General features: G+C 44.0%; 1 protein-coding gene across 1 annotated transcript; it reads right to left on the bottom strand.

Annotated features, from left to right (window-relative positions):
- Positions 1-10012: 10012 nt before the first annotated feature.
- LOC122485861 (CMRF35-like molecule 5) lies at positions 10013-17314 on the bottom strand. The gene is made up of 4 exons (XM_043585183.1): positions 17184-17314; positions 12578-12910; positions 10534-10781; positions 10013-10287 (listed from the first exon to the last, which is right to left on the bottom strand). Exons 1-3 carry the CDS (start codon positions 17221-17223, stop codon positions 10603-10605), a joined length of 552 nt encoding a protein of 183 aa, XP_043441118.1. The 5' UTR covers positions 17224-17314; the 3' UTR covers positions 10013-10287; positions 10534-10602.
- Positions 17315-27968: the final 10654 nt, after the last annotated feature.

The raw sequence follows: 27968 nt of genomic DNA on the forward strand, positions 1-27968 counted from the left end.
GCACAGCTGAACCCACAGACTTTCCCACTGCTGCCCTGGGACAGCTCTCCCCTGGGGCACTCTGACAGGGGCCCCCATTGGCCCTTCTGATGTTTCCTCTGCTGGGGAGAAACAGCAAGGTCTGCACTGGGCCCCCTCTTTGTACCTCTGAGTCCTTAAAGAGCTCCCCCTCCCCACAAGAAACCTAGGCAAAGTTGTTCAGCTGGGCTGTAGGAGAGAAGCTTCTGGTCTCCTTCTGACCTGCCTCCCAACCCCCAAGCAGCCAAAACAGGCGCAGGTGCTTTCAGCCTCAAGTTGCCAGAAGGGAAGGGCTCTGGATTAGCTCCCTGTGGCTGCTGGAGCAAATCACCACCACCCTGGTGGCTGAAGGCAAAACGATGTTATGATCTTAAAGTTCTAGAGATCAAGGTCTGGGATGAGTCTCACTGGGCTAAAACTTAAGGTGCTGGCAGGGCTGGCTCCTCCTGGAGGCTCTGAAGGAGAAGGGCTTCCTTGTCTTTTCCAGCTTCTGGAGGCCGCTGTACCCCTGGCTCGTGGTCTCTTCCATCAACCAGCAGGGGTGGTCGAGTCTTTCTCACCCTCATTACTCTGACACTGGCTTTCCTGTGTGCTTTCATTTATAAAGACACTGGCGATTCCATAGGGTCCACCCAGATATCCCAGGATCACCTCCCCATCTCAGGGTCAGCTGGTTGGCAATCTTAAATCCATCTGCATCATTAATTCTCTTGCACCAAGGAATCTAACACATTCAGAGGTCTGGGGATTAAGACATCTTTGAGGGGGAGTCATTCTGCCCACTGTCAAGGGCAGGTACTTTTTCCATGGATCCAGCTCTCTCCTCCCAAGTGCTTGGGAAATGCTGGGAAAGAGTGGGAAGCTGGCATTCCTGCTATCTCACATTCCCAACACGGTAGAGAGGTTGGGCCATCAACCTAAAGCCCAATCCCCTCAACAGGCATCCAAAGAACAATTAACTCCTTCATCAAAGGGCACACACCCTGCCCTGCTTCACCCCATCCCAGGCCATGGTGATGGTGCATTTCCTGCCAGAAGTGCCCTCCACCACCTCCCCTCGAGCTCCAGTCTGTCTTTCTTCCCTTCTGAAGGTCCCTATTCCTTGGAGCCTGGCCCGCTGGATAGTGTGTTCACTCGTGTGCAAATGAGGCCAGGCACTTGGCTTATGCATCACAACCAGCTTCTGTCCTACTCATGACTATTTGGAGACTAGTTGTTCTGTTGAGTGGGAGGGGAGGATGCAGAACTTTTAGGGGATTGAAGGGCAGAAAAGGAAGCCTGTGGGAGGGCAGAAGGGCAGCAGCCTCACAGGGAGTGGAACGTGGGAAAAGAGCACAGTGGGTTCAAAGATAATTTTGGGAAATGCAAGGCAGCATGTCCTCTCCCTCAAGAAAGGTCCTTTGTGAAATGGACATGACAAATCCTGCTCGAGGCAGGTAAAAAGAAAGAACAGAATGACCTCCAGGGGGGGGTCCTGGCACTGCTTGTGCGGGAGGGGATGAGGCAGAGGGTGAGGACATGAGGCTCTTGGATACTGATGGGGACTGCCAGGGGGACATATGTGAGCAAGAGCCCAACTGTCCAATAGACCACGTGCCCACTGTCCAGGGTGCATGAGATAGTGCACCTTCTATGTGCTACCAGGTGGGGGTCACAGCTGGAAGAGACTCCTCCCAGGAGAAGCTGAAAGGTAAGCATCCAGATTGAAAGGGGAGTGGAAATTTTCCTCTATTGTATTAGGTAATATTATATCCTAGCTTGAAAGATGGACAGAATTTGGGATCTGCACTTCAGATTTTGTCTCCATCTCTCTCTGCTCCTCCCCTGCTCAGGCTCGCTCTCTCTCTCTCTCTCTCTCTCTCTCTCAAACATAAAAATAAATGAAAGAAAGAAAGAAAGAAAGAAAAGAAAGAGAGGAAGGAAGGAAGGAAGGAAGGAAGGAAGGAAGGAAGGAAGATGGGCAGAATTTACATAAGGTGGGACAGACTTAGAACCAAAAGAGTCAGGCAAGGGGAAATCCTTGATCCTGGGTGGCCTGCTGGTGACGTGAAGAGGATGTGGGGGGATGCAGCAACAAAAGGTGCCCCTGCTTGGAGACCTGCTGTTACTGTGCTGGGGGGAGTCAGGGGGGCTCCAGCAGGAGAATAAGTCAGCCTGAGCAGGAAAACCACAGCCCCTGTGTCACCAACTCTCCCGCATCCTCTGACCTCTGATCAGGGAATGGGCAGTGACTGCAGTTCCAAGGGAGATGAGGGTCCCTGTTAGGTGAGGACTCCCCTCATCCTGATCTTAGTATTAAACTCTGGCTCCCTCACTGCTCTGCACAGGTCAAGGAACCTGGCCATCAATGGAGCAGCAGAGAATCTTCCTGGGTGGATCCTCCTGGTACCTCCTCTCCTTGCAACCCTGGAGTGGCTCTGCCAAGGATAAATGACTATTACATCGTTCAAGACTCTGGCCAATGATGGGTTTTCAAGTTCCATTCCAACCAGTAAGTAGAAAACCTCAACTAAACCAAAAAGTTCCAGAATGTGTCCACATGGACAAAGATCCCTGATGGGCCAGCTGTACAGAGGTCCACCGATTCCACCTTCTGCTGCATCAGTGCCTCCTGGGAAAGAATTGTCTGAGCACAAAAGATTGAAGGCAGGGTTGGACCATCACCTGACCCACATCCTATCTGTTTGCACCATAAATTTCCTATTAAAATCTATTTCCTATTAAATACATTTACATCCTATAAAATACATTTCCTATTAAAATCTTTCCTGCACTCTTGGGAGATTTTTTTTTTGGAGGGGACACTGTTTCAATGTTTTATATGTAAGAGTATGAGCCATCCATTCTAGAGGCTGTGAAGTGACTCTAAGTCCAATTGTAGATTTAGATTGTTTCCAGCAACAGGGTGGTGGGAGAGTAGATGAGAGAGGCCTGGATAAGCCTTTTTATCCCCTCAAAGAGGTCCTGACAAGGGTTCCCTCTATGTAGATGCAAAATTTCACTGATGGTCAAGAGAGTTAAAGGAAAGTATAGGGATCTACGTCTGCAATTATTTTCTGTATTTAAAAAAATGTATCATGGTATATGTATACCTCAAATATTATAATCTTCTCATGCTAAGTGCACAGTCTAATCACCTTTGTTAAGCCTGGAATACCTGGGTTACTTTCATCTCAAACAAGATCTTAATACAGGTATACAGATATATCATTATAAATTTGACAAAGCTCATTGAAGGTACTCTTTTTTCCTCTGTGAAGTATAAGTGTTTTGTGGGAGGGGCTTTGAAACAATGCAAATATCTACCTATCCCTGTATCTACGTCAGTAGCCTCCAAACACAGTGGACTTACCCAGTGGTCACAAGAAACAATTCATTTCTGCCCCTCCATTTGTACCTTGACCCCACTGGTCCTTAGGTGCAGGGGCTCCAGGGACCATTTGGACTTTTCCATCTAGATGGGACAGTTCTCCCCGTAACAGCTGTGATACTGTCCATGTTCCAGGCAGTTCAGACCAACAATCATCCATTCCTGGGTTTGGCCTGGCCTTTGGCCTTTCCACCATCCCTCCTTCCTACCCACCCCCTCCCTCAGGTGAGCAACTGCAAGCCCAGAATACTGGGTTCTTCATGTTCAATATCTTCTTACTCACTCATCAAAAAATAACAAGCAATTTTCTTTTTTAATTTTCAAGAGAATACATGTTTCCTCTCAATAAAGATTTGGGGGTTTGGGGGGGTTCTCCTCCACTTACATTCTTCCTGGGCTCTGTCTATTCTTTTTTTGCATCCATATTTTATTTCGAACCATTTTATTAGAACTATAAGCCCATGTTGCCCCCAAATTCATATGTTGAAGCCCTAATCAGGGAAAATACCAAGGACTCATTAGTTAAGAAGTCTTTCCAAGTGTCCAGAATAATGGTGGAGGAGATTTTGGGGGGTCCTTTCCTACATTTCAATAGATCAGAGAGTGCTAAGATGAAAAGCTTAGACTAGCATGGTGTCTGTGCCCTATTTGTTATGCTGGATCTTTGTATGGTGGTCTCATTTGGAATAGGAACCAACATAGAGTGGGCACACCAAAACAGAAGTAACCTTGTACATCCTGGGGGTTGAGGGTAGAAACTATGCCAGGCTTGTGATCAAAGGCTTTGTTTCCAGTTTTGGCACAGGTGTCATTGGCTCTGTGGCACTGGGCAAGTGTCTTCAGTCTGGCTTGAGTTTCCTCACGTGTAAAGTGAAGTGATTAATGTCCCTTATACTGCCTAGAGCTCAGTTTGTCTAGACTCAGGAGATGCTCAGAGGAGATGTGACTGTGCCTGCCTCAGACACAGTGGCTGTCAATGAAAGTTTCATGTTACTTATAGAGACAATGATCAATGGCAGGGAGCATTGGATACTCATGGAATTGCTCAGTAATACCTGCTTTATCATCAGAGTGGGAGGTGACTCCCAGGGAACTGACTAGGACCCTGTCCCTTGTGTGTGTAAGAAGAAGGATATCAGTCTGTGTTTTCTAGGCTCCCTGCTTCTGAGGGGTCAAAAGAAGGTATAGACACCATGGTGGGGGGACTCTGAGCATGTCATTTCCATCTTAGGAGAAATGAAAGATGAACACTAATTTCTGGTGCCACAAACAGTACCTCCTTGCCTATAAGAAACCTGTGGAAGCCACCACATTGGTGACAGAGTGGAGGAGAGGCCCTGTGTCCCTCATAGACCATCTGGAGACCCTCATTTTCACGGTCACCATGAGGGAACCTCCGTACAGATGATGCACAGCTCACTGGTGCAGGACTGAGATGGACTGGGCGATGGAAGGTCTAGGTGGGCTCAATCCTGATCCTGTGGTCCAGGTGGTGGTGTCTGTCTCCTCAAGAGATACCCTGTCACTCAAGCTCTGGGGCTCTACCCAGAAGCCCTCAGGGAAAAACAGCAAGTCCGGCTATGCATCCAGGTGACTAGAGAGTCTGTGGGGGTGTATTTACTTGTCTACATGTGTCTTTTTGTTGAATTGGGTCTCAGATAACACAGAGAGCTGGGGCCAGAGGGGTCCTGGCAGGAACAAGAGGGAGGCAGCTGAGTCTTGGGATCTGTGACATGGAGACCCCTTCCACAAACTCAGGGTCCCCAAAGGGCTGCTATGGCTTGCCAGCACCACAGTTGTCTCTGGTGGGCATGAGGACAGCCTAAGAAGCCAAGTGGCCCCCTTGGCCACACAGCCCTGGCCCTTCTTTTTCCTGAGGCCTCTAACATAGTAGAAAATGCCTTCCCATGGGGCCCCGATTCCCTGGAAAACATATTTCATCTCAAGTTTGTGAGCCACCTGCAACCATCATGGACTTTCTTCTGTGTCCCATGGATGTTAGGGCTCCAGCCAAAAAGGGGTTTCAAAATTCTAGACCCCATCACGATCGAAAGCAGAACTAAGCCTTGAATATGTGCCAACCATGAGGGAAGACCTGAACCCACAAGTGAACAGAAGACTCTGGGGTCGCAGCCCTGCTGTATTTTTGTCACTTGTGGGGTAGGGGCTCTGGCACCCGCTTCCTGCCTCGCCTTCAGGACGCGCATCTTGCCAGGTGGCACACGTGATTTCAATTTGTTCCATTACCAATGGGGTCCACTTGGTCACTTGCTGAAGGTTGTGGCCGGAGGACTTCTTCATTACAAAGTTGCCCTGTTACTTATAATTAGTAAGTATTGCATAGAAGTTCTTTGAAACAATGTAAATCACCAGTTCTGCATCAAATTTCAATTTAGTCCTTTATATGCTTATACCAATATATGCTAAAATGGCTTTTATTTTGCTCCGAGGGTTTACACTCCATTACTACCATTATGTGTTTTGATGTTCAAATTGTCCCAGATTTGGCCAGTGGGAGCCCCTTCGAGCAGCTTCCTGTCCTTTTGATGTGTCTCTCTGGCCCTTGACCTCTTCCTCTTTTGCAACACAAGATGTCCAAGGCTCGACTTGTCAGTTCTGTGTCCCAGCCCTGGAATCAGCCACTTCTCAAAGAACTCTACTTCCTTTTAGTGGAGAATGATTTTCAAGAAGCCAAAGGCCCAGGAGCTGGGTGCTCTCTAGTTATTAGGATGTCCCTTTTCCTAGGTCCTCTGCAGATACACCTACATATACAGGTAACTGATGGAAACATACTCCCTGTTGTATTCATATCTATGGGCTTTCAGGGACAGCCTGAAACTATCAGTTCCCTGCAATGCTCCCAATTCCCAGTCAGAACCACAGGGCTCATTCTAGTTTTCTGGTTTTCTCTATTTGTGACTCTCCTTTTGCACTGTGAGAAACTTGACTTCTGGAAGCTTTCCTATATTTACTTATGGGTCAATAATGCCACTTGTAACCAATCTCGCCTGGAAGAGACAGGCTTTGCCTCAACACCCATGCACAGCCCTATACCACCCTACCTCCAGCCCCACCCTATGAGGGCTTTGATATCCTACACACAAATTCCTTCCATGTGGATGCCTTTCTCACACTCTTAGGTTCTGTCACCCCAGAATGAGCTGACCCTCAGTGGGGAGGGCTTCCTCACCCTGCTGAGGCCCTGACACTCATGCCAAGCTGCCCCTCACTTGGACACCCTCTGCACTTTGCTTGAACCCTAAGCCTCCACATTACCATCTTATATCCTTTATAAGTTTCTCTATTTTTGTGACAGAGTGATCAGGGGAGAGGAAGAGAGAGAGGGAGAGAGAGAATCCCAAGTAGGATCTGTGCTGATAGTGGGACTTGAGCTCACGAACCATGAGATCATGACATGAGCCAAAATCGAGTCAGACGCTTAACCAGCCGAGCCAGCCAGGCACCCCTACCATTTTATTTTTAATGACACACTTAAACTATCTATGGATTTTATGCCTTAAAAGATGAAGACGTTTGCATCTCACCCCTTACCACCCTCCTCTACCCAGTGCTGATACTGTCAGCATAGTATTCTTGGAATCTATGATATTTACCACTCTGTCCTGTAATAGTCCCCACCATTGCTTACGGTTTTTTGTATATTTTAAAATATATTCATTGCTAACCATAGCTTCTCTTTTTTCACTATTTAACTTATGTCTTTGTTGGCGATACTTCATCATGATGTAGATTTTCTGCTTTTAAAGGACTCAGGGTGCTATATTTCATGCATGAGATTGTTGTCAGAATATTCCCAGACTATTCTGCCATTTGCTCAGAACATATAGATTCTCCTCCCTGTCTTCTGGGATGCAGTGTTATTATGAGGCTAGGCTATTTCTGTCACAGACAACACGATCCTTCTGGTATGACCTTCTGATTTGATCATCGTTTCTTTTTTTATTTTTTTTTAATTTTTTAATTTTTTTTAATTTATTTTTGAGACAGAGAGAGACAGAGCATGAACGGGGGAGGGGCAGAGAGAGAGGGAGACACAGAATGGAAGCAGGCTCCAGGCTCTGAGCCATCTGCCCAGAGCCCGACGCGGGGCTCGAACTCACGGACCGCGAGATCGTGACCTGAGCTGAAGTCGGACGCTCAACCGACTGAGCCACCCAGGCGCCCCTTGATCATCATTTCTGATACCAGCCCATATGATTCTGTTTTATCCACATGGTTTGGTAATTTCATACTGTTCTAGGTGTGGATCATCTGTGTCAGTTCCTTTCCTGGGTCACCAGGTGGGCTTTCAGTAACAGTCTGAAAGATCCTTTTGTTCCTGGATAGTTTTTAATTCGATTCAATTATGTTTCCTTTGCCTTCTCTTTTCTCCCCCAAGGGAATAGCCGACATACATTTGTGGCATCACCTCTCTGTCTTCTATACCAATGTCTGCCTCTCCACATGTTTTGTACTGGTTCACTTAAACTTCACTCCATGAAATTTCCACAGGGCACCACGTCTGTGCGTTTTTAGGCACACTTATCATTGGGTTTTGTGGTTCTTTCCCTATTCTTTCTTCTGGGCAACGTTGGCTCTTTCTCTTCTGCTCCTTCTCTTTTCTGAGGTCAGCCTGCTTGCTTTCCATCACCCTATCTTGTGCCTCATTCTCTTTACACTTCTAGAATCCTCCTGTTGTCTATCATTTCCTGGAGAATGAGTAGAACTATTTATATGAGCTGCCTTGCTTATGTTTCCTTGGGCATTGCCTTTTGTGAAGTATGCTTTTTTTTCCCTTTGATTTGTTGAGTTCTTTTCTTTTCACCCATAAGCTTTTGAAGGTGCTACTCCCTCTACAAATAAAAGTTGATATTTGCCAAAGTCTAGTGTAAGGAGGGAGGCGGCTGGGAGGGTCTGCGAGCTGGAGCAGGTGGCAGCCTGGAACCTCTCTCTGTCGATGAGGGCAGGTGTCCTGTTGGTTCTCAGCTCACGCACCATCACCAACCTGGTAGCTCTCTGCTTGGCAGCCTTTTGCTACTCCTTCTCCCGTCTCATCCACTCCCATCCGCTACAGCGTTCTCCACTGCCTGGGGGCCCAGGTCATGTGCATCAATATGCCAAGTCTGCCACTCAGAGTATAAAGATAAAGAATTGGGGCGCCTGGGTGGCGCAGTCGGTTAAGCGTCCGACTTCAGCCAGGTCACGATCTCGCGGTCCGTGAGTTCGAGCCCCGCGTCAGGCTCTGGGCTGATGGCTCGGAGCCTGGAGCCTGTTTCCGATTCTGTGTCTCCCTCTCTCTCTGCCCCTCCCCCGTTCATGCTCTGTCTCTCTCTGTCCCAAAAATAAATAAAAAACGTTGAAAAAAAATTAAAAAAAAAAAAAGAATTGACCACATCCAAGGTGGGGTGGGCATTTATTAACACATTCAGCGAGGATAGAAATGTTATAACCTTTTTTGGTAATATGCACCAAACTGAAAACTGCACAGACCAGTAACAGAGCTATTTTTTACAGGAATGTGTCTACATGTATATCCATAAATGTGTATCAAGCCCCATATACAAGGAGAATTGTTACACAATTGCAGGTAGTTGCAAAAAAATCAAAACAACTGAAATGTCCATCATGAACAAAAAAATTAAACAAATCATGATATACAGATACCATGAAATACTATGAAACCATGAAAAACAAAAGTCTGTAGATATTGCTATGGAATGATTTTTAAAATACATTAACTGAAAATAGGCAGGCTGTAGAACAATATAGCTATTTTTCTTTGAGGGAGGGAAAGAATATACACACACATATGCTTCAACACATAGAATTTCTCCTAAGCACACATACACACATCCACACACACGCAGTCACACACATGCACACACACACACACACACTGGTTATAGTCCTATCTTTGGGTAGGGGAGTAGGGTAGAAGACAGAATATACTTTTCTACTTTACATTTTGTGTATTTTTAAAATTTCTCTTTCTAGGGGCGCCTGGGTGGCGCAGTCGGTTAAGTGTCCGACTTCAGCCAGGTCACGATCTCGCGGTCCGTGAGTTCGAGCCCCGCGTCGGGCTCTGGGCTGATGGCTCAGAGCCTGGAGCCTGTTTCCGATTCTGTGTCTCCCTCTCTCTCTGCCCCTCCCCCGTTCATGCTCTTTCTCTCTCTGTCCCAAAAATAAAAATTAAAAAAAAAAAACTTTGAAAAAAAAATTTCTCTTTCTAAAAATCCACATTGAATATAAAAATTGGCATATCTGCCCAATTTTTCACCAGCTCCCTCTTGCTGAGGAGATGCCAGTGGTCCATGAGGGAAGAGTACTTCCCTGGGTCAATGGTCACTTGGACCCACGGTCATCTCCAACCCTCCTAATCCCACACCAGCCTGTGTCTGCATTGACTTGCCTGAGTTCCTCCGTGTGTATTTAGAAGCCAGAGCTGGTTCATTGAATTAAGAAGATGCAGATCACGACCCGCTGCATGAGGAGGCACAACCACCCACGTGGGTGGGCAGGTAGGTAGCTCCCTCCATAGCCACACTCCCACTTTAGGGACACGAACCACCCAGGGACAGGGACATTTTAATGAAAGGCGCAGTTTCAATACACCCACACGATGGAAGCAGAGTCACAACATTTATTGTTTACAGATCCAGGGGAGAGCCTGAGGAAGGGCAGGCCCCCATCCTGGACCACGAACAAGCAGGAGACTGAGAGCAGGAGACTGAGAGCCCCTGTGACTTACAAGGGGGTCGGGGAAGAGGTCACTGATTTTTCACAGAATCAAATCCAAGTGGTTAATTTAAAAGGTTCCCCAGAAAAAGCAAAGAAGGAACTTATGGAAGAATTCTAAGCTTGGGTCCTTCTCTGAATTTCCAAATTTCGGGTGTGAACAGGGATGCCATTCTTTTTTTTTTTTTTTTAATTTTTTTTTCAACGTTTTTTATTTATTTTTGGGACTGAGCGAGACAGAGCATGAACGGGGGAGGGGCAGAGAGAGAGGGAGACACAGAATCGGAAACAGGCTCCAGGCTCTGAGCCATCAGCCCAGAGCCCGACGCGGGGCTCGAACCCACGGACCGTGAGATCGTGATCTGGCTGAAGTCAGACGCTTAACCAACTGCGCCACCCAGGCGCCCCAGGGATGCCATTCTGTAAAACGTCTGGGAGCAACTCAGAAACACAACAGGTCATTTTTTTCAAAAGTTGTTTTACTCTCCCCATATGGTCATGGAGAATGTGCGCATTTTCTGATTGATGGACACAAGGTTCTTCTTCAGCTCTGATCCAGCGGTTTGAACAACGATGGTGCAGCTACTCAGATCAGCATCTGGACACCAGGACCTCACGTAGGTCTCCCACTCTGGGCTGTAGTGACACTGCATGGTCACTTGCAGAGGAAAGGAGAAGGAAGGAAAGATATGAAGAAAAAAAATTAATGAAGTAAAAAGAAAATATAAAATAGAGAAGACAAAAAAGGCAACAGTTATTAAAAAAAAAAAAAACAACACCCTAGCAAGATATTAGTGATGATAGGAGAGGTCTGAATAACTGATACCAGAAATGAAAAAAGGTATATCACATAATATTCTGTGCATATTATAATAAGGTAAGATACTAAGAGAACAGGATAATAAAGGGACATCTAACCAAGTTTATGCCAATAAATTTGAAACTTCTGGTGGAATGGAACTGGACGGTATTATGCTAAGTGAAATTAGTCAGTCAGAGAAAGATAAAAATAATATGACTTCACTCATATGAGGACTTTAAGAGACAAAACAGATGAACATAAGGGAAGGGAAACAAAAATAATATAAAAACAGGGAGGGGGACAAAACAGAAGAGACTCATAATTATGGAGAAAAAACTGAGGGTTATGGGAGGGGTTGTGGGATGGGGATGGGCTAAATGGGTAAGGGGCACTAAGGAATCTACTCCTGAAATCATTGTTGCACTATATACTAACTAATTTGGATGTAAATTTAAAAAAATAAAAAATAAAACAAGTTAATTAAAAAATACTCTACAGAAAATGTATTATACTAAAACAGGCACAAAGAGAAATACAAAACCTGAATCATCTTACAATTATTTGAATGAGTCATATCCATCATTAAAAACCTCCCCATGGGTTCCTGGCTGGCTCAGTGTGTAGAATGTGCTACCCTTGATCTCAGCATCGGGAATTCAAGTCCCACATTTGGTGTAGAGCTTACTTAAAAAAAGTAATAAAACACCTCTCCAAAAGGAAACTCCAGAGAGAGCTTCAATGGACATACCTGCTAAACATTTAAAGAAGAAATAATGTCTATCTTACACAGAAAATTCCAGAACATAGGAAAGAGGATGCAATCCCATAGCCATTTAATTAGATTAACATAATCTTGATGCCAGAACCTGACAAACGCAGTGCAATAAGAAATATTATAGGCAAATCCATTCATGAACATAAATGCAAAAGTCTGCAACCAAAAATCAGCAAGCTGAATCCAGGGATATATAAGCAAGATAATACATCATCACCAAGTTGGGTTTATCCCAAGAGTGCAAAATTGTGTGAACATGAGAATATTAATAAGTATAATATGCCACATTAACAGACTAAAGGAGACAAATCATATGATCATCTCATAGATATGGACAAAAAGTATTTAATAGATTTAAACAGCGCTTTGACTATGGAGACCATTCTGGACCTCAGAAATCAACTACACCACCACAACTATGCTGGGGCCCTTTCCCTCTGACACTGGATATGGAGCAGAGGGTGAGAATAGCTACTATGAAGTCCCAGCCCCAAACTCCAGAAAGAGCAGGAACACAGGGCACCAAAAGCCCAGGAAAACATTGGCAGGAATTGGGGTCTCTGGGTCCCATGGAAGGAGGTCCCTTTGGCCTATGGGCTGAAACTGGGACCATCACCTTGCTCTCTGTGGGCAATAGACTCAGACACTGAGCTGTGCAGAGAAACACATGCCCAGAAAGGCTTGATCCAGTCCTGGAGGAGGTGTTGGGAGCCGTGAGAGCATCTAAGGGGTCATTTGGGTTATAGGAGAACTCAGGAGTCAGCCACCCTGTGTGACAGTTCACTCTGAGTGACACTGAAGTCACTGGAGAGGAACCTCAGGGCCCAGGACAGAGCAGGCTCTAAAGACACACGGCCACACTTACATATACTCTTACCTGGGTCAATGGTCACTTTGACTTTGACCCCAAGGTCAGTTCCAGATTTCTCAATCCCACACCAATAGGTGTCTGCATCGTTCCACCTGAGCTCCTCCATGGTCACGGTGAACATGTTCATTTTCTGATTGTCCTGGATGGACACTTGGTTACCCTTTGCTTTCTCCCCTGATCCATTGGTTTTCACAAGGATACGGCAGTTCTCCCAATTAGCTCCTCGACACCACCACTTCTTGTAGGTCTCCCACCCAGGTTCATAGCGACACTGCACGGTCAGCGAGCCCCGCACGGGGCCACTCACTGCATTTGACACTGCCATGAGGGGATATGAGCCTGAAAGACACAAGTCCACATGCCTGTCACCACCACACCCCATTGCCTGAGGAAGAGCCACAGCCTCCTGTATCACAAATGATTCCAATAAACCCAAGTAGCTGATGAGTTGAATAACAGTCAAAGAAGGAATAGACCTTCCACAAGACAGACCTTTGTCCTTCAAAACTCCAGTGGGTCAAATCCACCACAGAAATCACCTAAGAGCACAACTACAGATCTCAAAGAATCAAAAACACCCACACTGAGCAATGGCAGCATCCTATAACCCACCCCTCCCCCTCCCTGTGGCCAATGTCATCTGGAGAGCAAATGACCCAAGGAAATGCAAGACCCCAGTACACTTTGGCCCACTGCCCTCATGCAAGATGTTGGCTCTGTGGTTTCAGATCTTTTCATTTTTCTTTTTTTTTAGTTTTTTTTTCAACGTTTATTTATTTTTGGGACAGAGAGAGACAGAGCATGAACGGGGGAGGGGCAGAGAGAGAGGGAGACACAGAATCGGAAACGGGCTCCAGGCTCTGAGCCATCAGCCCAGAGCCTGACGCGGGGCTCTACTCACGGACCGCGAGATCGTGACCTGGCTGAAGTCGGACGCTTAACCGACTGCGCCACCCAGGTGCCCCGATCTTTTCATTTTTCAAGAGTAACCAGGAATCTGGATTTTGTGGGGACATCCCTATGTTAAAACACTGGCCATCAGCACATAAACAGAACAAAGGAATTTCTGTGTCTTTAAGTGTTAAGAAATTATCTACAAAACTACGTGACAAATTCATTATTGGGACAAATTCTTCGAACTTGGAAATTGTTTTCCCATGAATGTTGAAGATTCAAATTCTTCCATGGTTCTTGAATCTGTTCTATTGTTTTGGTTAGTTTTTTTCCAAGAAGTTACCTATTTCACGGAATATGTATTAGCATAAAGTCCTGCAATTAGAATGTACCTTTTTTAAAAAATTTTTTTAAACGTTTACTTATTTTTGATACAGAGAGAGACAGAGCATGAACAGGGGAGGGGCAGAGAGAGAGGGAGACAGAGAATCTGAAACAGGCTCCAGGCTCTGAGCGGTCAGCACAGAGCCCGACGCAGGGCTCAAACTCACAGACTGTGAGATCATGACCTGAGCCGAAGTCGGACGTTTAACCGACCAAGCCACCCAGGCGCCCCTAGAATGTACCTTTAATAATTAAAGCGTTCATATCTGTTATAATTACATGTTCTGACTACACACGTTCTTTGATTTTGTTGATTACACATGCCACAAGATGTCCTTCCTGTTTTTCTTCCCCTCCTTATTTTTTGCATCACTAAAGCAGTTTTGAGATTAGTTTGTAGATGTTACTGTTTTTATTTCCTGTTATTAAGTTTTCATATGTATAATTTTATTCCTCTTATTTCCTCAAAATTGCCATTGTGCTCTTTTTCCAATTAGCTAAGTTAAGATAGTGATCATTTTCTTCCTTTCTAAAATGAAGAAATACGGTTTAAGACTAAGGATTTATTTTTGTCCAATTTAAAAATTGAGGTATAATTCACATGTCATAAATTTTAAAGTCTGTACTTCAGTGGTTTTTAGGGTATTCACAAAGCTGTGCAACCATCACCTCTAATTCCAGAACATTTTCGTCACCTTAGAAAGAAACCCTACACCCAATTTCTCCTCATTTCCCTTTGCCTGAAGCCTTTGGCAACCACTAATGACTTCTCCCTTCTGGATATTTCATATGAACTGAATCATACAATCAATGGCCATTTTTTCTGGCTTCAGCCACTTAACATAATAATTGTTCAGGTTCATCCACGTGGTAGCGTATATGGGCACTCAGTCCTTGGTAGGGATAAGTCACATACAGTTTCTCATTCATCAGTTGATGACATACAGGATTTTTCTACATTTTGGCCAAGTGAATAATGTTGCTGTGAGCAGTTATGTCCTAGTCTTTCCACTGATTCAAGTGAAAGGAAGCTAACCCTGTGTTCACAGCCAAAAGCTCCAGAATGAGTTTGCTCAAGAGTCCACAAGAAGCTGCTGAGATCCTAAAAATTCTCTGAGAAACTCCCAGCAATCATCTCAGTCTTCACCAACAGAGTAAGGGTTCCCAAGAACCTGACAAGAAGTCACTCCAAATCTCTAACCCACCCATGGGCCCTTCAGCTGCCTCCAGAGTGTAAGGCTGCTCTCCCACCTTCCAAATCTCTGACAAGTACTTCCATTGACAAACTCCAACCCATAGAAGGAAGGTGATTAAGGGAAATGTGATTCCCAGATTTAGCTCTGTGAAGCAGAAGATGAGTTAGAGGGATGGTGGTAGGGCACCTCCGTGGCTCAATCGGTTACGTGTCTGACTTCGGCTCAGGTCACGATCTCAGGATTTGTGAGTTTGAGCCCCACATCAGGCTCTGGAGCTGATAGCTCAGAGTCTGGAGACTGCTTCAGACTCTGTGCCTCCCTCTTTCTCTGTCTCTCCCCCACTCACACTCTGTGTCTCTCTCTCTCACACAAATGAATAAACATCAAAATTTTTTTAATTTTAAAATGGGTGGTGGTGATGTCAAAATGACAACAGATGAGCTATCCCTGTTTGCCGCTTGATCAGTTCTGTCTCTATGTTGTGGAGGACTGAATGCTTGCATTGCCCCAGAATTCATATGTTGGAGTCTTAACCTTCCATGTGATGGTGTTTGAAGATGGGGCTTGGCAAGACATTAGGGTTAGAGGAGATTGTGATGGAGACCTCAGGATGGGATTAGTGCTCTTACTAGTAAAGACATCAGAGAGTTTCTCTCTCTTCCTTATTCTCTGTCTCTGTCTCTGTCTCTCCCTCTCTCCCTCCCTCCTTGCTTGTGAACAAAGAGGAGATGACCATGAGAAGGTGACTGCTGAAAACCAGAAAGAGAGCTTTCATCACAAACTGAATCAGCCTGCACCTTGATCTTTGACCCCCCAGCCCTCAGAATGCGAGAAAATAAATTTCTATAGCTTAAGTCACTCAGTCTGTGGTATGTTGCAATTATGACTAATACACATTTGTAACCCTTTTATCCCCGCATGAACTTCCACATTAAGAACATAATAATATGCAAGTTTTCCCGAAATTGTCTGCCTGGAAATCTCCCTATCAGAGTTTTTCTCTTCCACACATATGATGATGAAGCCAATGGATGAATAAATTAAGTCATTTTATTTCCCCTGATAACCTCCTTCCCGGAAGAAACACTATCTGCATCCAGCCCCAAACCCTGCGGTTCTGTTCAATGACAGGAAGCAGAGCTGGGTCAGCCAAATGGTCCTGTAGTAGTTCCTATCCTCTGGGAGCATCAAGCACTAGCTGTCTCCAAGATATGAAATCCATCCCCAAAATACACACCTTCTAATCTCTGGCCTTCCCTCTCTGATGTCTCAGTTGTTACCCTAACCACTCTGGACAACTGTCTGGTCTTTGGTTCATGCAGAGCAGAGACTCAGGCTATTGTGTGGGGGTGAACAACTCTCCAGAGAGCCTGTCACACCCAGGTTTCACTGCCTGTCTTTCTACCTGTACTCTGAGCAATTCGGAAGAGACGTTCCCTGCTCGAGGGACAAGTCAACACCAGTTGTGCAGGTTTTTAAGTGATCCAGATGTCTGAACCCCACCTTGACTGAGTGGGTCTCAGCTGGTGGTTGAGCTCCTTAAAAATTCTTCAGGAATTCATGCATTTAACTATCATCTATCTAGCCGTCCATCCATCCATCCATCCATCCATCATCTGTCTATCAACCTATCTGCCAGGGAGGACAAATAGTGCCCTAGAAAACAGACACCATTTATGTTATTTATTTTTATTTTCTTTCCGCAACACCTAACTTAGTACCTGTCAGGTAACAAAAAAATATTTTTAAGTTTTTTTCTTGTAATTTTTAAAAGTTTATTGATTTATTTTGAGAGAGAGAGTGTGACAGCTAGTGTGCAAGCAGGGGTGGGGCAGAGAGAGCAGGAGAAGGAGAATCCCAAGCAGGCTGAGCACATTAAGTGCAGAGTCTGATGCAGGGCTCAAACTCACAAATCAAGAGATCATGACATGAGCTGAAATCAAGAGTCTGGTGCTTAACCAGCTGAGCCACCCATGTGCCCTGAAAAAGTTCTTTTTGTTTGTTTTTTCCAAAAAAGTTTTTAAAGAGTAAGTGTCTGGATGAATGAAAGGTCCTACGATTTCCCTGTGGGACAGATCCTGTCTGTGTTCTGCCCCAATCCTGCAGGTGCTCAGTCCTGAAGGGCCCATGCCACTCACCTTGGACAATGGGAAGGAACAGAACCGGGAGCAGCCACATGTCCTCCTGCCTTGGATGTCTCCCTGGTGCTCAGCTAATGCTAGCCCTCCGGGGACTGAACTGAGCTCAGAAGCAAAGTGCCTGCTCTTTCTCTAAATCTTTTTTTTTTTTTTTTTTAGTTTCTCTCATCTACTTCCCTTATTTTTTTCTTCAGTTACTTCCTAATTCCATTAATTAGAAGAAAATCAGTGCCTTCTTTGGGAGCATATGGCTGACGTCATCATGTGTCTTCCGTGATTTGCGGAAGCAAAGCATCCTACTGTCCAGGGTGCTATTGCAATTGTGCGTGAGGACCTGGGGAGCCAGCTGCCAGCAAACCAGGTGACCCAGTGCAGCAGGGAAGGGACACCAGAACCTCAGGGTCGGGTCCAAGGGAGGGATGGGCACACGTTGGGTTTGCACGTGGGGAAGAATCAATCCTCAGGGCTCACACCCAGCCTTGCTGGACATACAGCCCCATCCTGAACCTCCTTCCAGGCAGCCCACCTCGGTGCATCCCAGACCACCTCTCCTGCCCTGGGTCCTGTCCAGCCCAGATCCTGACCTGCTGCCCCTTCCTCTTGGGGTACCCCTGAAGTCCTGAGTTCCTCTGAGGCAGAAGTGCCATGGGGAGATTATAAGGTAGGAGAAATCACCTGTTCCCATCACCCTTATTGTGCCCTAGATGCTCCTTCTGTCACCCTTGGCAGATTTCCCCTGACTGTGGGCTGTTGGCCTCTTCCCAGCCCCAAAACTGCTTATGCTAATGATTCCTAAGTGACTTTCACAAAGGCATCCCCTCTTCCTTCAGGTGTCCCCTTCTGTGACTGTTCCCTGCTCCCTTTCCCTCTCCTCTCTGAATCAATTCTTTTGTCTCCTTTTTTTCTTTTATGTTTCCCACATTTTTGTTCTACTGCTTGGAAAGGTTTTGTTTTCTTTAGTGCTTTATCTTCTCTTCCAACCATTGGATGAAATATTTACTTTGGGAATTATATTTTTATGTCAAAAGCTACTTTTTTGTTTCTGCTTGCTAAGGTTTTCGAAACTCTCCTCACTGTGGTCATGTTTGGTTTGGTCTGGTCTGCTTTGATCCTTCTGTTTCATGTAACATGCCTGCCTCAAATGTCTGATCGTTGTTGGTTATCTGATTGTAATTGAGATTGAGCCAAAACATAGCTGACTGGGGCTGAGTATGTGTGTGCAAAACACCATGTGAATTAGGTGTGTTGTATTGTGCCTAATTCTTTACCCTTCCATCTCTTCCTTGACCTACAGGCTATGCTTTCCCACATGCAGGCAGAAGCATCTTCCAAATTCCAGAGTAATGATGTTTGAAGGTGGCCTCCAGCATTGTCTCTAGCTGCCTTAGTTTCCCCAAATGTTTTGTGAAGTGGAAGAGCCCTTTGGAGAATGGAAATCTTTATTTCTTGATTTAGGTGCTGGTTGCACGAGTGTGTTTTATTTGTGCAAATACATTGAGCTGTGCACTTCTGATGTGTGCACCCTCTGTGTGTATATTATACTGTAATAAAAAGGTTTTAAATTTTACCGTGAACCTTTTTGAAATCGTTACACATGTGTTTACTTAATCCTTTCAATAGCTGCCTTAATGTTCCATTGTGTGCCTGTAGCATAATTAACTCTTCCTGTATTGTTAGCTGTTGATTGCTTTCCAAGTTCTTGCCCTTGCAAATCTATGCTGCAGGGTCCGTTTTGGGTAAGATGAAGTCAACACACTCCACAGACTTCTCATGACTACAACTAGGAACCCAAACAGAATACGTGGAGTGACTCTCTGAGCTTCCTGTAAAATGAACCTTAGCAAATAATTGGAGAAGGAAACCAGACCAAGTTTGGACCAATCCAGCTGTAAGTTTCCTGGTTATGTTTCCTTCTATATCCTTCTATATTCTCCTGTCTGAGGATGAACCCTATATCCCACATCCTGAAAGTTCAGGCTCAGCAGGGATCTTAAGAGCTCCGGAGGAGGAGTAAAACGAAGCATTAATGGAAGATGGGGCTTATATTCCCAGAGTTTCCTCAGTGTTTGTGTTTTTCCCTCCACCAGGTCCCCAGCAAGCCTCAGGACAGAAGCTGCAATTCCACCTGCAGCCAGTGGGGGGTCGACTGCTAGAATTCTGAAGGAGGAAGGTCCTTGCTGCCCAAAAGACCTTGGACTCCAAGAGCGGGGAGGGGGGGATACCAGTGCATCTTCTCTCTCTTGGTTCTTCTGCTGCTTGGCCTGGATGCAAACCCAATCATAGGAAGTACACAGCAGACTGGGGAGAGAAAAGCCTCAGCTCTCCAAACTTCCTAGCCAAAGGACCAGGAAAGAAGGTGGAGGTTCTGAAAGCTGGGAGGGACTGGCGGGGGCCGGGGGTGGGGGGATGGAGAGGAGAAAGCAGATGAAGAAAGAGACCCTTGGTCTCTCAGGATCGCGCCCCAGTGTGCTCTCCTGTTCAGACCCTGGAGAGAATAACCCAACTTTGAGAATTTGGTGACGACCTTCACCAGTCATGGACTGGCCATTGGATGCCGCCCATGGGGCACATCAGAGGAGCACCTGCAAGGCTCCAGAAAGCTGGACCAGTGCATGTGGGAACCACAGTCCACAAAAACCACATCAGCACTTGAAGTTCTAACCTCACCAGCTGGACTGCCTGCAAAGAAAGAAACAGGAGTCAGAGTGAAAGACCTTTCCCGCGAGGTGATAGCATTGCTTTGCATGTTTGTGGTTGTGGTTCCGTGAAATTATCCGTGTGTTAAACACGTAGAACTGAACACCACCACAAAGTTGTACCATATGTAAGATTTAAGAAGTAGTAAAACCAACAAGAAAAATGTGTGAAACTGTGCACTTTAAGTGTATTGGTTTATTTTATCCCAATTACACCTCAATCAAACCTGAGAAAGAAAGGGAGGGGGGGAAAGTTTGAGAGGCCAATATTCCTTCTATCATCCCTTCATAGTTTCTGGGCTGTGGGCAGAAGCCCAAGGGTTCATTGGAGCCCCAATCCAGGAGAAGTCTCAGTTTTCACACGCCAACACAGAGGTATAGGGGCTATGGTCAGGACGCTCCAAGATGGGCCATTTGACAGGAAGATTATTCTGAATTAAAGGCAGTTGAGACCCTGTGGGCTCCAGAGAAACTTTTACCCCTTCCTTATTACGTACAAGAATCTCAACTGGAGGGTCTTTGCAGGATAAGGGTTATTACGAGGGATAAATGTTATCTGAGTAGCCCAATTGCATGGCAGGGCAAACATTTGTTTACACACATTTACTGGTTTTCATCTTCCTGCGAGCTGCTTTTTTTCCCCTTTGAGTTTCCAGACCACTACCCCCTTTTCCTTAATTCAAATTGACATTTATACCCTTTATGCCTGACTGCCATGTCAGTGTGAGTTCTCCACATACATACTATTAAATTTTAATTTCTCCTATTAATCTATCTCATATGAATTTGATTCTTAGCCCAGCTAGAAGGACCTTGAAGGACCCAGGAACTCTTTCTCCCTGAGAAGGGGATGGGACATTCTTGCTCCCCAACAGTTGGTGTAGTCGGCAGGACTAGCTGGACACCGCTCACTGAGACTCTGCCACAGCTGAGATGCCCCCAGGACATATGACATATAGCCAGCAGAAGGTAAGATTTCTTACCATGCCAGGCTCTTGGAATGGCTGTTTGCTGAGGTCAAGGAAATAGCATGATGAGAGTCCCTATCTCTCTTGATTTTGATGAGCAGGAGACAATATTCGTGGACCTAGTTCCTTGGGCTTAGTGGCTTTGTGGTTCAATCAGTTCAATTTGGCTGAGTGTCCTTTCATTACTGATCCATTTCATCCCAGAAATGCTCTTTGTTTTCCTCTGTCTATATGATTTCTGATGTTTGTCATCTGTTGCTAAGGGACATCTTGGAAGCCAGAGCTGCAAAATTGGTGGACACAAGTCGAGCACTTACAAGCTGTTTGAGCTCTTGTCACCTGAAGACGATTCCCATGATAGGATGAGCTGGTCATGGAATGGGGTAGACTGACACTAGGTCACCCACCAGCCTCAAGAAAGCTCCATGCGAGCAGGTACACTGTAAACAACACAAGTCCCCAACCCCATGACACATCCCTCCTAGGTGTTATTGTGGCTCCCAAAGAACCAAGGCTTCAATACAGCCGTTCGATTTTTCCTTTTATGTTGTTTTATGTCTAAAGTGTTTGGCTTTATGACCAGTGAGAATTTTCTCTGTGGTCTCCACCTTCCAGACCGTGCACTTACTGGGGTCAAATGGTAGGCATCAAATAAACTAGGGATCCAAATTTCTTTCTCTCCTTCTGATTGTGCCAGCTCTCAGGGGTGTTTGTTTTGAGAGGTTCCAGACCATGGACACCTTTGTATCTCAACCCTCATTGTTTGTCAGTGCTGGAAAGTCCCATTCCAGAAGAACCCTATATGATGTTACTCATTAGTGGGTCTGACCCTGGATATGTATCATATTTTCGTGGGAGATTGGAGACATCAATTACACTAAACCATCTTTACCGCCTGTGCACTGAAGGCCTTTGCTTTCTTGGTCCAATGTTAGGAGTAAATTTTGGGGTCATGGGAGGCTGCATCACCTCTGCCCTCTCTGGTCACCTCTTCTGACTTGAGTCAAGCCACAAAAAGGCTGTTGCTTTGAGTTGCTATTAGGAGGTGATAACCACCAATGGCCAGAGGATGTACCCTTTAAACTGGGTACATTTTTAAATATATATTTCATATAGAGCTCTCAATTATCTTATTAGTATCATGGTTAGCCTTCACGACTCCCTTGACAAGATTGACGAAGTTCAACTTTAGACAAAAATAAGTGTCCATGTCCAGTGTAAATTCCCCTTTGTTTGAATTCCATTGATTTTTTTTCACTGCCATTATAGTTGGGTTTTTTTTAGTTCTATACATTACTGAATGCTCATCACAATAAGTGGACTCTAAATAGTCTTTTTCACTATTTCACCAAACCCAACTCCCTCCCCTCTGGGAAACATCCATTTGTTCTCTGTAGTTAAGAGTCTGTTTTCTGGTTTGTTTCTTTTTTTCTTTGTTCCTTGGTTTTGTTTTGTGTTCTTAAATTCTGCTTTCATGGGCCTGTCTTTTTTCTTAAACTTATTTATTTATTTTGAGAGAGAAAGAGAATGTGAGCAAGGGATGGGAAGAGAGAGAGGAAGAGAAAGAATCCCAAACAGGCTCTGCATTGTCAGTGCAGAACCCGATGTGGAGCTCAAACCCACGAACCATGAGATCATGACCTGAACCAAAATCAAGAGTCGGACTCTTAACTGACTGAGTCACCCAGGTGCCCCCAGGTGCCTGTCTTAACTTCTCTTTTGCTACAGGATTGACAGAGATCATTCTGGCCTGATTTCTAGGCTCAAAGTATCCAGGTTGCTCCTACAAATGCTAAAACCCATAAAGTGAATTTAACAAAAGCACTTGACACTGGCAATAAGGTTCAATTTGCTCCCGACTTCCAGGGCTCTGTAACCAGGCTCTGCCAGACTGAGGGATTCTTATAGAATGTGTTTGCAGGTGTATCCTAGACCCCTCACCACCACAAAAAAGTCATGTCCCCTGGACAGCAGCAGAGCTTTTAAATTAAAAAGGCTCTTACCTCTACTTTCAGAAGCTCCTACCAAATTTAGAGAGGATTTACAAAGATTATTTGACTACACACGCAACCTTCTCTTTACAGAGGAAACAAAAGACCAAAATTTCTCCTAAGCTCTCCTACAAATGGTCAGTTGAAGGCCGATATATAGGGGCTTATAGAAGCCCAACTTATATTTTGTATTTAGAAAAAAGGTTTTTGTTAAGATGCTTTAGACAAACATTACAAAGGCATATAACTATTGGTTTCCATTTTAGTTCAAATTCTCCTTGTTCTAAAGAAACAAAATTAGTTGAAAAGAAGGGGCAGTCACTTGATATTCAGGCCATAATCCAGGTCTTGAGGAATTAGGAATAATGGTCCTTATTTTACAGAACTCTACAAAACCAGGGGCATCTGGGTGGTTCAGTCGGTTAAGCCTCCAACTTTGGCTCAGGTCATGATCTTGCAATTCATGGGTTCGAGCCTTGCATCGGGCTCTGTGATGACAGCTCAGAGCCTGGAGCCTGCTTCATATTTTGTGTCTCCCTCTCTGTCTACCCCTCCCCTGCTCATGCTCTCTCTCTCTTTCTCTCTCTCTCTCTCTCTGTGTCTTTCTTAATAAATAAATAAATAATAAATAAACATTAAAAAAAGACCCAAATCTCTACAAAACCAGAACTACAACTCCAAAAATGAGTGAAAGTCCACCTAATTCTACGGATCTCCAAACCTTGCTTATCCTTCTCATAATGTTGGTGAATATTAGGAAAGATTACAATATTGGGAAAAAAATGTTCTGTTCTTTAAAAAGAAAAAAGAGGTAAAATTTAAATAGCAATTACCCTGAAATCCTAGGAAAAAACTATTTTTATATTCTTTCTATTCCTTGAAATTATAAATCTTACCATGTCTTTGAAATGTAAACACAACCCACAATCTCCTGAGAATGCAGAACAAGAAAAAATAAAGAGGGAAAGTGGCCCTTTTAAAATACAAACTGTTGGCAGGACTCATGTGCCCAGACTCCAGCCCCTCTGATGACAGGCAGAGAGGCTCCAAGGATCCTCTCTGGAGAAAAGTGAGACCCTTGCTCTGTGCTTTTGTGATATAAATTCTCTACCCCCCCCCCCCATCTTCACTAAGACCTAAGGGCCTTTTTACAACATGTAAACTCTAGGAGAAAGTTTATGTTAAAACAAATAAATAAACAAAACAATAGAGGGAAGTATTTAAAAATTGGGCCTGTCATGTCCTCTCCACAAATAGTAGTACAAACAAAATTAAGATTTTGTTTGTGTCTTGTCTGTGTAGTGTGTGTGTGTGTGTGTGTGTGTGTGTGTGTGTGTCCATGTTGTACATGTGAGATATTTTCCCTATCTCTGGACAGTACTGCTAAAACTAATTTGCAAAAGAGCTCTATTGAGTTAGTTTGAAGGCAAGTACTCGTAAGGACTGGGCATTCTAAAACCCAGAAAGGTAAAAACTCACCCAAACGTGTTTCAAGTTCACACGATCTGGGAACATATTCAGTAGTAAAGCGAATTTAAGGTTGCTGGTTTACTTATAAGGGGTATGGCTGAAGAGTTACCAGCTTTAAATAGAAAACTTTTATCCTGCTTGCATTTACTAAAAACCAAATAAGGTCACAGTATCACTGTTGCACTTGACCAGGAGAAAAAGAAACCTTAGAATAATTATTAATTTTTACCTAATGCCTCATGAAGTTTTAAGGTCAGTCTGAGTATAATTGTTTAAAACAAGTAAATTAAACTGACCTAACTACGATAAACTAATGAGCAGAGATTTATCTGCTTTTGTCTAAAGATATATTTCTGTCTTTAATAAACAGATTTCATGCTTTACAGAAAGATTGTATTATGAAAAAGCACATGTTTTTAAAAATTCCAAAATATATCCATTAATGTGCAAATCTAAAGAGTTTTGGTGTAACAGAGTTCAGAACTGCTTACTAGTTAGTTTTTACTGGAAATTAAGGTTTCTAAGCATTAAATATTCTAATAAATGCAATTAAGACTATTAATAAGGGAAAAAACTCTGTATATGAAGACAATAAAACATATGTTTTTGTGAAGAGAAGGTATGAAGAATAAAAAGACATATTTGTTGAGGGAACAGAAACTTTCTTTTCCTAAAGTGAAACCCTTTATTTCAAGACGAAACATTTAAAACAAAATCTGAGTATTAAAAAGAAAGTTCTGGGAAGTTTATAAAGAAAGAATCTTTGGGAAAAAAATTCTATGTGTGGCCAATACTGGCTAAGATTATGATAAATTTAAAGAAGTAAATGAGTTTTAACATCAAAAGTGCACTTTTGTAAAGGTTTTGCTTTCTCTATAAAAAGTACAGAGTTGGCTTGAACTAATTAATGGTCTGCTCCCCATAAAAAATTGTAAGCAAAACTTGATCTTCTTATCTGCCTAAAAGCCCATGATTCTGGATGCCAAAATAATTTCCCGTGTTTATCAATCTTGGATACCTAAGAAAACTGAGTGGGTCTGAATATCCAAGGAGTTACATTTTGGTCTCATAGCTATGTAGCCTTCTATATTTGCCTTGAATATCTTTTATTGTCACGTTGGTGAAAAGGGTATTTAAACATTGTTTCTTAATGATTTATGATCCTATTCAAACATTCAAACCTTTTCAGATTTTTGACACTTGAACATCTCAGAGATTTTGTGAGCAATTGAACTAATGAGGCTACTTGGTACATTTACTTCCATGGGAAGCATTGCCAAATAAGTGATATGAAACCCTCTTAGATTATGTTTATATAGATATGTTACTAAAATCGTGTCATAAAATTATATGAAACTCCTACAAATCTTATATCTCCATATGATATTATCTGGAAGTGCTGTGGGTCACAGAAAGATCCAGATTTCCATGCCGGCTGCATTGGCAGGAACTCCGCAGATCTCTAAGCATGGCCATTTTTACGTCTTTTTTTAGACAGTGGTACTTGCACTCAGATGCCTTGTTACATGAGGCATGTGCTTCACTTTCAAGGAGATTCAGGGAAAAACTGCGAGGACAGGTTTCTAATAACTTCTAGACCTGGAATTTGAATGAAGTAAAGGTTTCCAGAACAAGTGGAAAAAATAGATTCAAACAGAACCAAAATTAATAACGACTTGCAAAAGATCATTATACTCTTTATGGCTTTTTGTATGAAACATTAGTGCTTTTTTTAAATGTTGTGTTTTTGCAGATTTAAGGAAACTTTGTCTCTTAAGCTAAGTGACTTACAGCGATTTGATAAAATATACCTTTGTGAACAAATTCAAGTATTTATCTTTTCTCCTTACCTGAACCCTCCAGAGTTCAGAAACTCTCAGTCAGTATTCATATATTTTCTAGCAATCTACTTGAATCTATTCAATCTATTTTTCAATAAGAATCTGTTCTCTTTATGACAGGACACAATGAGAAACATTGCGTATATTACCACGCTGGGACTGGAAGGTCATATTTGGGAATGACGTGCTCAGATGTGACCCAACAGCCTTAAAGAACTCAGGGTGATTTCATGGAGCCAATAAAGCCCCTTGGAAATACCAGACTGAGAGCTTGCTTACAGGTGCAGGAACCCCGGGATGTTTGGGGGGCCTGGAGAAGAGAGGAATTCACCCAAATCTATACATATTACAGGCAAAGTCTGATGGCAAGTAATTGGCTTGGCTCCTGGCCTCAAGAGGCTGTTAAACTTCATCTGGAGACTTTTTATGAAAACTTCTAGCAAACCAGGTTGAAAGAGTCAACTGCAATTCTTGTTGTACTTATGGAAATAGTCAGGCCAAGTTTTATGGGAAATGACTTATTTTGCAAACAAGTTAGTGTTCATTTCATTATCTTTGGTCAAAGAAGTGATTATAGAGAGAAAATATGTTTCAATAACACATCTTTGTACATTTTAGATTTTATTACTATTCATTATATACTGGATTAGGTCCTGATTTCTTCTAGTGCCTTCCACCACCAGCTACAACGTTCCAAATCGACATTCTGAGGTTTCTCCCACCTCTCTGACTTGGAATCCTTTGAGAACTAAAACTGCCCTTCCCCTGAAGTTCTGCTAAATGTAAACCACTTACCTAAACCTAGAGAAATCCACAAGAACTCATAACCTACACAGTCTTTGTGCCTATCGCTCAGCAGGCCAAGCAGAGATCACCAGAGACATTTGAACTACAAACCCAGGGGACCTGTCTGACTGCACAGCCTGCCCTCACTCTATCTGAGATGCTTCGAGTCCAACATCTAGAAGTCTGCTCCACTGGCTGCCCTCACAACTCGGAAACTGGCTGAACGTTTGATCCAGTCATGAACCATTGGGTTCCTCTTGTTTCCATAGAAAAGCCTCTTGTTTCTTACCTGATTACTTGGACCACAGGCCTAACGTTGTGAATCCACCCGCATCACTGCCTTCTGGAATGAGTTTGCCTAAACTGACCTATCATCCGGATGAACAGACCAGTTCAGTTGGAAGAAACATGTACCAGCTGAACTGTTAATGTGTGCAACTGCAGAGAAGCTTACATTTAAATTTGATCTGAGTAACCCATCTCTCTGGCAGGATATACATTTGTGCACCAAACATTTACTGGTTCCTTCCCTTTGAAATCTCAGACCCCTATCCCCTTCTGCTTAATTCAGGATGACATTTGTATCTCTTTTGCCTGACTGCCACGTCTGTGTGGACTCCTTGCACGTATGCTATTAGATTTGATTTTCTCTTGTTAATCTGTCTCATGTCAGTTTGAGTCTTAGTCCAGCCAGAAGGACCTTGAAAGGGACAGGGATTCTTGCTCCCCTTCCCTCCTGGGGCTGGCCCGCCACGCCTTCTCCTACTCTTCTGGCAAAGCCCTGGACTGCTCTACCTCCAAGCCCCCCACCCCTGCCAGGCCTTCTGAGGGTGGCAGGTGGCAGGGAGAAGACCCCATGGCCTTTGTCTATGGAAGACTAGAGTGGTGGAGGCAGGTGGAGAGGGAGCCTTGGGCCCAGGGACCAGGTGTTGGGACAGATTGACGTTAGGGGTAAAGATGACAAGAAATGGCATTTGGAGCACATCTGAGCTGCTAACAAGGTGGACAGTTCTACAAGGCTCCAACAGCCATT

The sequence above is a fragment of the Prionailurus bengalensis genome, chromosome E1 (assembly GCF_016509475.1).
Source record: "Prionailurus bengalensis isolate Pbe53 chromosome E1, Fcat_Pben_1.1_paternal_pri, whole genome shotgun sequence".
Lineage (NCBI taxonomy): Eukaryota > Metazoa > Chordata > Mammalia > Carnivora > Felidae > Prionailurus > Prionailurus bengalensis.

Coding starts and splice junctions, on each gene's coding strand:
- LOC122485861 (XM_043585183.1), bottom strand. CDS start 17,223: ATGTGGCTGCTCCCGGTTCTGTTCCTTCCCATTGTCCAAG. Junction 12,911..17,183: donor GTTCCTTCCCATTGTCCAAG/GTGAGTGGCATG, acceptor TGTGTCTTTCAG/GCTCATATCCCCTCATGGCA. Junction 10,782..12,577: donor CAAAGTGACCATTGACCCAG/GTAAGAGTATAT, acceptor TTCCTCTGCAAG/TGACCATGCAGTGTCACTAC.